Genomic DNA, 14676 nt, shown 5'->3' with positions numbered 1-14676 from the left:
CCTAGAATACTTGATTCTGATTGGTCAGTTGTGGCACTAGTGGAAAAATATTTCAAAATAATGGCCGTTTGCCAGCGTCAACACACTATAAAATAATTTCAACTCAATCAATTTTTCATGTCCATATATTTATTTTATTTGGCAAATAGCCATGCAATACCTGAGAAAATGTAGTCAATCGATCATTATTGCAAAATGAACCCATGTTGGGCTCCTGATCACCCTGTCTGAGGTTATTTTGCAGTAGTGACCGACTGACTATACATTATCCCTTACATAAACCTTAGTCAGGGTAGATGCCATTGAACAGCCACATTTTTCATTCAAACTCAAAATGGCATCCATCAATCATAGAGCAGGCCATGAACAGCAACACCCTGCATTTCACATTACAGTTGTCAAAATATGATCTGTAATATGGACAGATCCGTCCTCTCATTAGTTCCCATCCTCCATCTCCTGATGTCCAAGGAACTGCTGAGGAACTGTGTCCTTCCACATATTTAGCATGTAACTTAGCATATTTTCCCTATGTGGACCATCATTTAGTGTCCCATCGCTCAGGGGCACTTTGCTTGGCTTCATGCTGCTTTCAGTTTCAGTTTTTGGGTCATCACTTTGTTCCATTGTTGCTCCAGGGTTAGGGTTGGTAACAATACCCAGGAAGAGAGGCGTGTAAGAGGCATCATCCACCAGTGCGAAGATGAACGGCATGTTGACTGCAAAAGTAGGAACGGTACGTACTAGAGTGACAGCGGTCGCAGCTGAAGCTTCAGCCCCCTCCTCGCTCAGCTCCATGCTTGAGGCATGTTGTACTCCCGAAACCACTAATGCACCTGGTGAGATTCTGGATAAATCAGGCCCAGTAAACAGCAAACCCAGACCTAAATGAAATAGATGAGTGTGGGTGACAGTTCTGTTTTACTGAATTATTAACCCTCACTTCACAACAACATTGATCGACTTCATGTAGACCAAAGGACATCGCCTTATAAGGGCAGATTTCACCAAATCTCAATCGAGAACATGTAGATTTAGCTCTTTTTTTATCTTACCCATGCTTGTGAGTGCTTGTTGCAGATCCTGCTTGAACTCAAGTTTGAATTTGGGTAGTTTCACATGCATGGACTTCTCGCTTTGAAACTGTTTATACATGCCCGATATGTTGAGCTTGGCAGCCGCGTTTGACAGATTTCCATGCATTGGCATTACCACCAGAAGACTCATATTTCCTTGAAAAGGAAACCTTGCAACCTAAAAGCAGTATGAATATGCCAAATCAAAATTCTCTATTTACAGGCTTTTGGCTAAATTTAAAACAAAATACTGATCCATTCCAATTACGATACAAAATAAAAAAAAACAGCTAGATTACCTGTGTGCCGTCTTTTCTATCTACAAACATGCTGAGTGGATATTTGGATCCCATCATCATGTCCACTTTTACAGAGGTTTTTTTGTCAATGTAAAAGATATCCTTTACAGTGAACTTGGAATCAAAGCGGGATTGCCACTCTCCTAAGAGAAAAGACATGCACGAAGCTGAATTCCTTCTCCTACATTTCCACTTACTTCTTTTTAATTTATGGGGTAAATGAATAATAATAGTATCTTTAAAAAAAAAAAAAATCTTTTAAAAATCTAAATAAAACATCTGTCATTTTCTCAGACATTGTTTCATTTGGCTTTTAAAAACTTATAAAAAGTAAAACTTTAATGACTGTAAAATGTTATGTGGTGTAAGCATCAAGGTAAAAAGTAATAATGTCTTTTATAGGAATAATGGTTCCTGAGATGGGAACAAGACACTGTGTCATTGCGTTGGCACTATGGGAGCGGCTTCAGCATGAGCCGGGGTCTGAAGCATGTTTGAAATCATTCAAATCCTATTGACTGATGGAGGTCAGGTGACAAAGCATAGTGCAAGACCATAAAAGCGCATCTACGTCATGGATTCCCCAGACTCTAATTGTCTGAATAAGCCACGCAGGCGTATTTGAAAAATGGCAACAGGATGCAGCGTCTCATTCCCATCTCAGGGAACCGGGTTACATACCCTTAGATTCCCTTTCAAAGAGAACTTCGATGCTGCATCATTACATTTACGATTTGGGAACATTAATACCAATGCCATCATAGTAAGAGGATGCCTGCACCCCAGGTTATGAAAAGTGTGCACAAGCACAAAACTGTCATTACAGGAAGAATCAGCACTAAAAGACTTGAGATCCTGGGGTCGCATTCACATCCACACTATAAAACCTGTGTGGTTTGCCACAGCACAAACTTCTCGCAAAGACCACCTTTTGCCAATGGGGGTCCGGCTGGGCTCAGCCCGAAGGAGCGACGTGGGGCCGCCCTCCCGCGGGCTCACCACCTACAGGAGGGACGGTAAGGGGCCGGTGCGTAGTGGATCAGGCAGCAGTCGAAGGCGGGGGCCTCGACATCCCGATCCCTGGACACGGAAACTAGCTCTAGGGACGTGGAACGTCACCTTTCTGGCGGGGAAGGAGCCTGAGATTGTGCGTGAGGTTGAGAGGTACCGACTAGAGATAGTCGGGATCACCTCCACACACGGCTTGGGCTCTGGAACCACACTCCTTGAGAGAGGATGGACTCTTTACCACTCTGGAGTTGCCCATGGTGAGAGGCGGCGGGCTGGTGTGGGTTTGCTTATAGCCCCCCAGCTCAGCCGCCATGTGTTGGAGTTCACCCCGGTGGACGAGAGGGTCGTGTGCGTCTATGGGCCAAACGGCAGTGTAGAGTACCCGGCCTTCTTGGGGTCTCTGGGAGGGGTGCTGGAAAGTGCTCCGACCGGGGACTCCGTCGTTCTACTGGGGGACTTCAATGCCCACGTGGGCGGCGACAGTGACACCTGGAGGGGCGTGATTGGGAGGAACGGCCCCCCTGATCTGATCCCGAGTGGTGTTCTGTTATTGGATTTCTGTGCTAGTTACAGCTTGTCCATAACAAACACCATGTTCAAGCATAAGGGTGTCCATCAGTGCACATGGCACCAGGACACCCTAGGCCGGAGGTCATTGATCGACTTTGTGGTCGTTTCATCTGACCTCCGGCCGTATGTCTTGGACACTCGGGTGAAGAGAGGGGCGGAGCTGTCAACTGATCACCACCTGGTCTCCGGTGCCTGTCGAGGCGGCAATCCCCGAACCCGGTGGTGGACACCGGAAGTAAGGGATGCCGTAAAGCTGAAAAAGGAGTCCTATCGAGCCTGGCTGGCTTGTGGGAATCCTGAGGCAGCTGACGGGTACCGACAGGCCAAGTGGACGGCAGCCCGGGTGGTTGTGGAGGCAAAAAATCGGGTTTGGGAGGAGTTCGGTGAGGCCATGGAGAAGGACTACCGGTTGGCCTCGAAGAGATTCTGGCAAACCGTTCGGCGCCTCAGGAGAGGGAAGCAGTGCCCTACCAATGCTGTTTTCAGTGGAGGTGGGCAGCTGTTGACCTCGACCGGGGATGTCATCGGACGGTGGAAGGAATACTTCGAGGATCTCCTCAATCCCACCGACACGTCTTCCATTGAGGAAGCAGAGGCTGAGGGCTCGGAAGTGGACTCGTCCATCACCCAAGCTGAAGTCACTGAGGTAGTTAAGAAACTCCTCTGTGGCAAGGCACCGGGGGTGGATGAGATCCGCCCCGAGTACCTCAAGTCTCTGGATGTTGTGGGGCTGTCTTGGCTGACACGCCTCTGCAACATCGTGTGGCGGTCGGGGACAGTGCCTTTGGAATGGCAGACCGGGGTGGTGGTCCCTCTTTTTAAGAAGGGTCTTAAGAAAGTCTATGCCAGGGTACTGGAGAGGAGAACACGGCCGATAGTAGAACCTCGGATTCAGGAGGAACAGTACGGTTTTCGTCCCGGTCGTGGAACACTGGACTAGCTCTATACCCTCTCCAGGGTGCTGGAGGGTTCATGGGAGTTTGCCCAACCAATCCACATGTGCTTTGTGGACTTGGAGAAGGCATTCGACTGTGTCCCTCGCGACATCCTGTGGAGGGTGCTCTGGGAGTATGGGGTCCGGGGCCCTTTGCTAAGGGCTATCCGGTCCCTGTATGACCGGAGCAGGAGCTTGGTTCGCATTGCCGGCAGTAAGTCAGACTTGTTCCCGGTGCATGTTGCCCTTTGTCGCCGGTTCTGTTCATCATTTTCATGGACAGAATTTCTAGGCGCAGCCAGGGGCCGGAGGGTGTCAGGTTTAGGGATCACATGATTTCATCTCTGCTCTTTGCGGATGATGTTGTCATGCTGACCCCATCAGACCAGGACCTTCAGAATGCACTGGGACAGTTTGCAACCGAGTGTGAAGCGGCTGGGATGAGAATCAGTTCCTCCAAATCCGAGGCCATGGTTCTCAGTCGGAAAAGGGTGGCTTGCCCACTTCAGGTTGGTGGAGAGTTCCTGCCTCAAGTGGAGGAGTTCAAGTATCTTGGGTTCTTGTTCTCGAGTGAGGGAAGGATGGAACGGGAGATTGACAGACGGATCAGTGCAGCTTCTGCAGTAATGCAGTCGATGTAGTGGTGAAGAAAGAGCTGAGCCGCAAGGTGAAGCTCTCGATTTACCGGTCAATCTACGTTCCTACTCTCACCTATGGACATGAGCTGTGGGTCATGACCGAAAGGACAAGATCCCGGATACAGGCGGCCGAAATGAGCTTTCTCCGCAGGGTGGCTGGGCGATCCCTTAGAGATAGGGTGAGGAGCTCGGTCACTCGGGAGGAGCTCAAAGTAGAGCCGCTGCTCCTCCACATCGAGAGGGGCCAGCTGAGGGGGCTCGGGTATCTTTTGCAGATGCCTCCTGGACGCCTTCCCGGGAAGGTGTTCTGGGCATGTCCCACCGGGAGGAGGCCCCGGGGAAGACCTAGGACACGCTGGAGGGACTATGTCTCCCGGCTGGCCTGGGAACGCCTCGGTGTCCCCCCGGAGGAGCTGGAGGAAGTGTCTAGGGAGAGGGAAGTCTGGGCATCCCTGCTTAGACTGCTGCCCCCGCAACCCGGCCCCGGATAAGCGGAAGAAGATGGATGGATGGATGGATGGATGGATGAATTTGCAGAGTTGGGAGACAGAGCAAAAGAAAGGGGAACACCTGTCTCAAGCTCAGCTTAACCAATTCAACCTGCAATCCTCGTAATCAAAGCCACCGCACTGCTTCTGTAAACATGGAACCCGAACCATGCTGCCCTACAAAGGCAAAAGACCTTAACTCGCTAGAGTGTGGAACTGAGAAAAATGACTTTAAAGATTTTTAGTTGTCCCGCCAAAGTAATTATAGGTAGGACACTGGAAATCTGGCAAATAGATGTTTTAGTAATGAAAATTATATACATGAAAAAATCTTGAGCTCAAACTTGACTTTTGACCAGTATTTTAAAGTTACTGTACTCTGCCTTTGTATTGTCAGCAAAAAGTGAGAAGTCATGTCAAGGCGAAAGGCAGTAACTTCCACATTATCAATATTTGGTTGCTGATCACCATTAACAAAATCATTATAGTAACACCTGTATAAAATCTAGTGATCATGGCATTTATTTTGTATGATTTACAATTATTTATAGCCATCTACTTATTGCTACCCTGTGTTTTGGTTGTATTCTGATGGCATTATTAATACATTTAACATGACAAAATACCGCCATAGATATATTAGTCCAGCGTTGGCTCGACTGTGTTTAGGGCGGTGCTGAAGGCACCGGCGAAGTTTTGGCTCTCTGCCAGCTAGATGCATGAGTGTTTCAACCAGGTCCGGTATCCGACCTGGGTGAGGCGGGGCTTTAGTTCTTTGTTGTATTCATCTGCTATGGCATGTGTAACATTTTTCTGTCAACACTGCATAATCCTTCGCGATCGATATCACACGTTTGTCGATGGAGCGGTTTCAGACTATACTAAATGTTCTGACCGCATTTGTGCAGGACAAAGCTCTGAGGACATCAGAAGTTAGAGGGACTGGTGGCAGCTGTACAAAGTACACAGGCTACACCGTAATTAAAATTTTCATGGACAGTAAAACAAAGGCAGAACACCGTACAATCTGGTAGGTAGCATTATTTGATAGAACACCGGCACAGTAACTTCATATTGACGCGCGGTTAAACAAAGGCAGAGTACCGTAACTCAATTTGAGCGTTCCAAAACAAAGCCAAAGAGTGGTGACTGATGTTACGGTGTTCTGCCTTGGTTTCTCATGGGCTTTTGGAAGTTACTGTTAAGACAACTAATTATTTTCTCGAAAAAACAACGGAATTGATTCAAGATACTCATCCACATGATAAAGGAGGTCTTGAATGTGGCAAAAATATAAAGAACAAATTTTCGACCAAAAACGAAGTTACGATCTTTTGCATGGGGCACAGATGTCTGACTCTCATTCGTGACGTACTTGCCCTTTAATGGTTTTGATGGTTCGCTACGCTTTCTCACCTGACCTCTGTAAGCCAATAGTTTTGGAGTGATTTCACACTTGCTTCAGACACCGGTGCACACTTAAGGCGTTCCCATAGCATCAATGCAATGACGCAGCGTCTAAGATCCCTCAAAGGGAACATGTTTTCCTTACACCTTGAATACATGTGAGTGTACACATTTTAATCATTTTCGAAAAATATTTTTAAAAGTATTATTTTATACAATGACGTATTACTTCATACGTATCATAAGTTTTGAGAAGTATTAATAATAACAACAAATAATAATTTTATAAAACTACTATAAGGTTTCTTTTCAAGAATTTCATTATTTTAAAGAGGTCTTTTCTTCATTATGATATCAGGACAGTTGTATCACCCTGATATTTTACATTCTCCAAAAAAATACTTTTAATTTTAACCCTGAAATTAAAAACATGCTCATCATAGAAAATGTGTATTCAAGTCACTGTATTTATTTTTAATGTATTTCTAATAATAATAATAAATTAATAAATCCGGACAATAATGAGCATTATGTTATTGATCCCTCTGTTATGCTTTATCTTATTTGTGAAAACTTAAATGCAGACCAACCTTTAAAATGAATGGCGTTAATCAACATTATAGCAACATTAGGTGGAAGACTGGACATAAAGTTGGTTATGTGACCTTTGGTGGCTTCCTCCACCCAACGATTGACTTCTTCAATGGAGGTCAGATGTGCAGGTTCGGATTTGTACAGGTTCAAAGCTCTGTCAACAAAGTCCTGGTTCACCCTAAAACCTTTTCAAAGACAAAAGCAACTACAGAATCTACAAAAACCACAAGTAACCTTCCAGTAATGTCAGGTTTAGCTTGATCAAACCATCAGTTTTTCACCTGGTATGAGGTAGAGACGAGAAGCCATTTTGACAGCCTTGGCAGTTAGTTGTTCTTGGAGACAGCTTAAGGTTTCATGAAAATTCGGCAGCTCTTTTGCCTGAAGGATTTCCAACAACTTCTCTTCTGTCTTGTTCCTTGCACCTAAAATGTTTAAATGAATACACACACACAAACACACACACACACACACACACACACACACACACACACACACACACACACACCGACACACACACACACACACACACACACACACACACACACACACACACACACACACACACACACACACACACACACACACACACACATACACACACATAAAAACAACATAAAATGTATAAAATCACCCTTTGCATGGTTGGCAATGATTTGTTTGTGTTTGTGTATGCTCACCTAAAGCAAGCTCAGCAAGTGCAAGAGAAATACTCAGAGGTGATATGATTATATTCGGTTGCTCAGACACAGGCTGTAGTTTTTCTAAAAGTGCCAATCCTAGTTTAGCCACTGCACCACCAACTGCTCGTTGAGCCTCCAGGCTTAAGACATCATTGCAATTCACTTTGCCAACGTCTGTTTCATTAGAAGCCTGGATTGAAGAGAGGGCCAGAAAATATTGTAAAAAGACTGTGTGCTTTTTAAAAGAACTAGAGCAGAAATTTTGAAACAAACAATGTGGATGAGGAAGATTTGGCGAATAATTTAATATCTCAGAGAGTTTCTTACCATCAGTCCAAACCTAAAGAAACAGAGCAATATAAGCACTAAAAGACAGTGCTTCATGTTCTTACTTTTGGTCTGGAAGACACAGAACAGATCAGATCAGATATCTTCAGATGTTTTTACACCACAATAATTAGTAACATGCTATTGCACAGTATGTCATTAGAACATCATTGTATGTGATTCCAGCTCTACACAAAGTATCCAGGGACAGCCAAATATGTACAAAGGTAAAGATCTCACACCATACATTGTAATGTAACATTAAACTTTTACAAAAAGGATACAAAAGAATTTAAAAAGATTTACTAAACAACAACTGTATACCAAGAATGTTTATTGTGAAATAGCAACATGCATTGTGCATATATTTAGTAATTTCTTGTAATTACAGATTTATAGTTATTTAGGTTTTTAGAAATGTGGATGTAAAATACATATTTTGCTTCTTGTTACCATTGTTCAATTTGCATGCCAAGTTTTGTTGCTGTTGTTGTTTTTTGACAACCCTTTGAAAGTTTCTCAGAGACAAAAACCCACATAGCACATCACAAGAGTAAATAGAAAAATGCCTACGCCAGATTTAACAGTAAAACTTCTGGAAATCCTGGTATTTACTGCAGTGTACTAAATGTTTAATAATATAATATTTATACTATAAAATAATACTATATATTTTAATATAAAATATTATGTTTTCAGTTTGCTTGTAAAATTCTAAAAAGTGTCATTGTTTATGTTTAATTTAGTGTTAATTGTCTTAGACTATATCTTCATAAAATTAAAAGATGTTTTCAAAAATATTTGCATGTCAACACATAAAAAGCATACAATTACACGTGCTACACTTTAAAATATACTAATTTTAAACTTTTTGTTGACACTTTATGATTTAATTTATATAATGTATATATTATTATTTTAAAATGAAGTGATTTGAGATAATTTAGCAAAATTTGCTATGCAAAAACAGATTTACACATTTATCATAACTTGTTTCTACCGTGCACGCCTGAGTTTCATATTATTTATGAATAAGAGACAGATGACGATGAAAATTTTAGGCAATTGACAACTTATTTAACAAAAAAAGATAAACTTACAACGATTTTGACAGGAAAGTGGTGATAAATACAGGGAGAGTGAATGATGTAGATCCAGAACAGATGACTGGAGTAGAATGCTCTCAGACACTGTGCTGCTGGTTAATGTTTCATCATCCACTGACTTCTGTCACCATTTAGTTTTAAATGTAAATATTAATATATGTGATCCTGGGTCAAGGAGCCCACCAAATCACGACCAAAATAAAAAGTATTCAATTTATGATAGAAATCCAAAACGGTAATATCACAAAAAATAAAATAAAATAAATAAATAAATAAATAAATAAATAACAATAATTCAGTTGTTTGTTAAATGAGGTTGTGTCCAAGGACATAAACAATATTAAAATTAATCCTTTTTTTTTTTTCAATTATATGAAAAAGAATGAACAAACAAAATTAGGCCTACTTGTTAATTAATGCACTAAAATACTTATTAATTCCCTGACCATTAAAAATAAACAAACAACAATTATTTAATGAACAAAATTATATAAATAGATTATCTCCAGCTAACTTTGATAATGTTTTGTGTAATTATATGTATCTAATACTTTAAAGTGACAAACCATTTATTGCAAAGTTTCCAGGATGTTATTAAATCCTATCACAATTGTACTACTAGAATTTGTAATGTTTGCAAGTAGTTTCAAAAGCCTCAAATGGACTTTATTTGTCCAGTGTACCCTGTACCCTGTAGCGGTCCACCTACACAAAACCTTGAATTCTTACTCCCGCCCCGTTAGACTCAATGCCCACCATACTAATCTAGAACAAGGCCTCAACCTGCAAAAAGTCATTAATGGTTATAAAAATATTCATAACTTTTGGTAGTTATATCAATGATGACAATTAATAAGATCTTGAAATTATCACAAATATATTTCTGTACCATTTAAAATATATAATATTACAATATACAAAATAAATGAGAGAATCTTAATGATTCGTCATTGATGCTTAAATGAACAGTGTTCATCAACAGGTCACTTTCAGAACCCACCATGCAACAGTAGTGTAACTTATGTCCAATAGCACTAATGCCCAATAGCTGTGTGATTTAGCTAGATGCTTTAGATAGAATAGTAAAATGAGGACATTGAAAATGTTATGCACTACGTAAGAGTCTAGAGGGCGCCACAGCTAAACAAATAGATATCTGAAGACTGTGGGAACCCGTGTCTATATATCCTCTGTATATAACCACTGCACATTTTGAATTTCTTCCTCATCTAACACACCTAAAAGAACTCATAAGCTCATTAATACAGTCTGCAAGAGTTGAATTGGCTCTGATGAGGAAGACATCCAAAATATGCAATGGTGGGGGTCCCCATGACAGGTTCGTTTGAGAAGCATGCTCTAGAAGACAGACTGACTCTGTGTGCATATGGCTCTCTTGAGGTACACAAACACACACACAAAAAAATGTCATTCTGAAATTGCTTGTTTATATTATTATTATAAAAAAAAAATTATTACAGTTAACCACCAAGTTACATGTTGAATTATTATATTTTTGAATTTATTTTGAAGATAAAAGACTTCTTTGTTTTATTTATAACTTCGTAAAAAAAAAAAAAAAAATTTTTTACAGAGTACAGACATGCTTGTACACATTACATATTGTCGTCTCAGGATGGCAACTGACTGCTGTCTCATAATGTGCTCTAGTCAATAGTCAAAACATCCAAACCATTGATACAGTGATACACTGGTCCTGGAAATATCAGGGAATTTTAACATTGTGATTTCCAGGTCATGAAAAATATATGTTTTCTAGTGAAATATGGAATAGTTTTGCTCAGTTTTGCTCAGTTATGCTTAGCAAAATATTTCAGCGGCATATTGCAGTCACAAGTTGTCACAATCTGTGTGTTTAGTTTTGTTTTCATTGACTTTTAATTTGCATTTATCAGTCACCTGTTTCCTGTGCTCCTAGTTTCCTGCCAGTCATCAGTTGTCATGGACACTTATTCAATCATTACACCTGTTTGTTACATTGTCATTATCACTGTGTATTTAAGTTCCTCTTTGTGCTCCTTTCAGGTGTCCGGTATATTGTTTGTGTGTTGTGTTCTACACGCAATCTCGTAACTGTTTCTTCCCATTGGATTACCTGAGTTTACTTTGTTTTACTTTATTTAAATATAAGGACTTATATTTGATTTTCTCTGCCTCTCCTCTTCATTTTCGGACTTACAACGTTACAGAATACTGGACCATAAAAGAAATGAAGATGGATCTTTCCTCCATTAATGTCGCTTCAATTGAGAACTACAACAGACCCAACGGAGCCACAAATTTTATGTTTCATGGAGGTAGAGACCTGGAGGAGTATGTGGAGGAATTCGTCGATGTCAGCTTCCTTGCCCATTGCAATGTCATCGCACTCATGGAGGGGTTTTGTATCAGACTGGACGACGAGATCCAGCTGGTGATGCCAGGGGTAAATTCCTGCTCAACTTCATCAATACATCAACTTCACCCTCTGGGTCTACTGATCTTTTTTTACTGTAGGCGAGGTATAAGAGGATCCCGCCGCCAGCGTCCAGCCATCATCACCCCAGAGACAGACCCAGTGACCATACCCACTGCGGATAAGGAACAAGAGCCCACCGCAGACCGTGAGACCCAGCCATTACCTGCCACGGACATCATGCCTGAGTCTAAGCCCGTAACGGAGTCAGTGCCAGCTGCAAAGTCCGACCCGAAAGAGATGCCTGAGGGTCCCATCTAACCAGGTGTGTGAGCCGGACATTTCATTCCTGCCTGTGGGAGTTTTAGTGGAGCTGGATGAGGAAGAATGGATAATAGACTGGAATATGGCGGTAGTTCTTCCCACTCTGCCACCCAAATGAACCTTCTCTGTCACTGGTCTGCTCCTGCACTAACGTCTCTTTATCACCACTGGTTCTGTCCAGCACAGTGTTGTCTTCGTCGCCATCATCCCTGTCTATCCCCAAGTCTGTCTCACACCCAACCTTCCTCTCCTGTTCGCTCCACTGTAGCGAGCCATTCCCTCTGCCTCGCCTTTGCTGTATTCCTTCAGCCATTCGGCTCCACCATGCCCGTATCCGTCTTGGGCTCACCAGCTCCGACATGGCATGAGGATTCCCTAGCTTCACCTCGTCCCTCTGAGCCCTTAGCTCCACCTTAGACCGTCGACCAGTTGGCTTCGCTCTGGCTCCTCGCCACCTCGGCTCCATCTGGGACCGTCATTATTACTTCATTCCTTCGTCCCACTGGCTCCACCTCGGCCTCTCGTTGTTGGTACTCCGCCTTGGTCTACAGGTCCAGTGACGTCTCTGGGTCTCTCGGTCCATTGGACGTCGCCTGGGCCTCACCATCTCCCTGCATCACCTCAGTTGGTCAGGCTCAAATTTCCACCTTGGCTCCTCCCTCCATCAATACCACCGTGGATCGCCTCCATCATGGCCGTCTCCTGGATCGCTCTGAAATCTCGTCGGCCGTCAGTCGGCCGAGCCTTAAGACAGGACGGAAGGAGTCGTCGCCCCGGAGCCTGATCTACAAGGTGTATCTGACCAGGTGCGTGAGCCTGCTACATTGTGTGCTGCCGAGGGAGTGTTTGTGGAGTTTGAGGGCTTGGAGGAAATCCCTGCCCACAACCTCACCACGGTGGATGGGATAGCTCATCCACCGTGATCCCAGGGATAGGTGCTGGAACATTTTTTGGACTATTGTTTGAGGAGGTAATTCCCCTGTTTATCCTGTCCCCACTTGTCCTGACCAGACCTGACTCTCCTGTTTCCCCCGCTGGTTCCCTCCAACCCTGATCTGCCTGTTTCCCTGCTGGTTCCGTCCAGCCCCTAACTGCCTGTTACCCCGCTGGTTCCGTCCAGCCCTGTATCTCCTGTGATCCCTCCCTCTCCCGCCTCCTCTAACAGCCAGTTCCTCAGCCCTGCCTCCTCTGGTACCTTCTGCCCCTCTTCATCTCCTGCATTGAAGTGTGTGGATCCACTTCGGTGCTTCAGGCCACCATCTCCGCCTAAACCAGAGGATCCCCTTGCTCCGCCTCCAGCCTCTGAACCCAACATTCCACCGCGGCCTGTTGACGCATCGTACTAAGTAGTTTATTTTTCTTGCTCAAGACACATTAGAGAAAGTATTTTTTTTAAATCTGTTAAATACTTTTTATTGAATCATTCTGAATTTGCAAAAATTGCTTTTGAATTCAATCAATAACTTTAAATAAAATCTGATCAATTATTGCAAGATTAATGCAATTATAGAACCGGGTCTGCTATGAATTCTTTAAAGCCTTCCAACTCTCCTAGCTAACAGGGAACGTTCTCAGAACTTTGTGGCAAGGTTCTCTCAAAGTTATAAACAAATTTTCTTACAGTAACGTCAACAACATTTTTGTTCAAAGTTATCTGGTCTTTAATAATGTTTTCAAAGAGTTCTCAAACATCGTTTATGGAAGATTTTTACCTGAAACATTTAGTTAAACATTTTTTAAATTCAGAGAACATTCAAAAGTAAAGTTCAAATTATGTTTCCGAAATGATAAGATGGAGTGTTCCCTTAACGTTTTTTGGTTTTTTTTACATCTAAAAATGTGAACATTTAGAGAAATTTAAAATTTGTATATCTTCATGGGCACATAAATCGTTCTTAGAACATATTTTTGTTAACTGGGTCTTTTTCTACTTTAAATTTTTTTATTTATTGGGTACATATTCAGTTTAAATTTTTAGTTCAATTTAATTCCAATACTTCAAATTCCAGTTTTAGATCCAATACTATTTTCTGAGTTAATTAATTTGAGTCCAATTAGAACTGAATAGGAGTATAAAAAACTTTCTACACTATACAAGTTCCAGTTATAGACCAGATGAACAATACTGACAAGAAGAATGACCAACAAATTGTTCCACCAAGCTGTGCAACAGTATCCCAAAAGAGACTTGGATCTGGTTTAGTGTTCATTTGACATTATGGTGTACTTTGTATTGTCTTTGTTTTTTCTGTTAAATATTTCACAATTCCATGCTGTAAATCTATAAAACATGAAGATGTCCTTGAATGCATTTGTGACCATTGGGGAATAAATCAAAACTGTCCAAAGTCGAATTTGATCCACCACTTTTAACTTTCTTTTATTACATAATTTGGCTGTATCATAAATAAACAATCCTGTTATGACTGTTCTGATCAGTCTTGTTATTGATGTTTCACTTTATTGTATTGTTTTTACAGCCTTGCCACAGCAAAAAGTTCACCTGAAACACAAAACTTGGGTTCATCAGGATTTCCCACTACTCACTGACTTAAGGAAACTTCATCCTTTCCCTCTCACAGAGAACTATTGTCAGTCTCTCAGCAGGTCTGTGAGTCTGACTCCCTGCTGGTTCTGTGTAGAGTTTCGGCAAAGGCAGCAGTGTACCCTCTGTTTATCTCCCTGTCATTCAACTCTACTCAGATAAGAGCTTCTCCTTGCGCTCCCCCATCCAATCTCACTTAGTTCATTCAGGCTGTATTCCCTTACTTTCAAAGACCTTTGTGAGAAATATCAATCATGA

The 14676-nt window shown here is 42.2% G+C and overlaps 2 protein-coding genes across 2 annotated transcripts; one reads left to right on the top strand and one right to left on the bottom strand.

Annotated features, from left to right (window-relative positions):
• Nucleotides 1-107: 107 nt before the first annotated feature.
• Nucleotides 108-9267, bottom strand: serpinf2a (serpin peptidase inhibitor, clade F (alpha-2 antiplasmin, pigment epithelium derived factor), member 2a). The gene is made up of 8 exons (XM_082140744.1): nt 9128-9267; nt 8028-8099; nt 7698-7890; nt 7299-7442; nt 7014-7202; nt 1376-1518; nt 1056-1254; nt 108-884 (listed from the first exon to the last, which is right to left on the bottom strand). Exons 2-8 carry the CDS (start codon nt 8082-8084, stop codon nt 439-441), a joined length of 1371 nt encoding a protein of 456 aa, XP_081996870.1. The 5' UTR covers nt 8085-8099; nt 9128-9267; the 3' UTR covers nt 108-438.
• LOC309477483 (uncharacterized protein) lies at nt 1527-4514 on the top strand. The gene is made up of 2 exons (XM_082140743.1): nt 1527-3364; nt 3443-4514. The coding sequence occupies exons 1-2, from the start codon at nt 2313-2315 to the stop codon at nt 3894-3896; spliced, it is 1506 nt and encodes a 501-aa protein (XP_081996869.1). The 5' UTR covers nt 1527-2312; the 3' UTR covers nt 3897-4514.
• Nucleotides 9268-14676: the final 5409 nt, after the last annotated feature.

This window comes from Leuciscus leuciscus (assembly GCF_965113295.1).
Source record: "Leuciscus leuciscus genome assembly, chromosome: 16".
Lineage (NCBI taxonomy): Eukaryota > Metazoa > Chordata > Actinopteri > Cypriniformes > Leuciscidae > Leuciscus > Leuciscus leuciscus.
Note: the sequence above shows the minus strand (reverse complement) of the source record. Positions and strands in the feature narration are given on the sequence as shown.

Coding starts and splice junctions, on each gene's coding strand:
- serpinf2a (XM_082140744.1), bottom strand. CDS start 8,084: ATGAAGCACTGTCTTTTAGTGCTTATATTGCTCTGTTTCTTTAGGTTT. Junction 7,891..8,027: donor TCTTTAGGTTTGGACTGATG/GTAAGAAACTCT, acceptor TCTTCAATCCAG/GCTTCTAATGAAACAGACGT. Junction 7,203..7,298: donor TCGTCTCTACCTCATACCAG/GTGAAAAACTGA, acceptor GTCTTTGAAAAG/GTTTTAGGGTGAACCAGGAC.
- LOC309477483 (XM_082140743.1), top strand. CDS start 2,313: ATGGGGGTCCGGCTGGGCTCAGCCCGAAGGAGCGACGTGGGGCCGCCC. Junction 3,365..3,442: donor GCCATGGAGAAGGACTACCG/GTTGGCCTCGAA, acceptor TGCTGTTTTCAG/TGGAGGTGGGCAGCTGTTGA.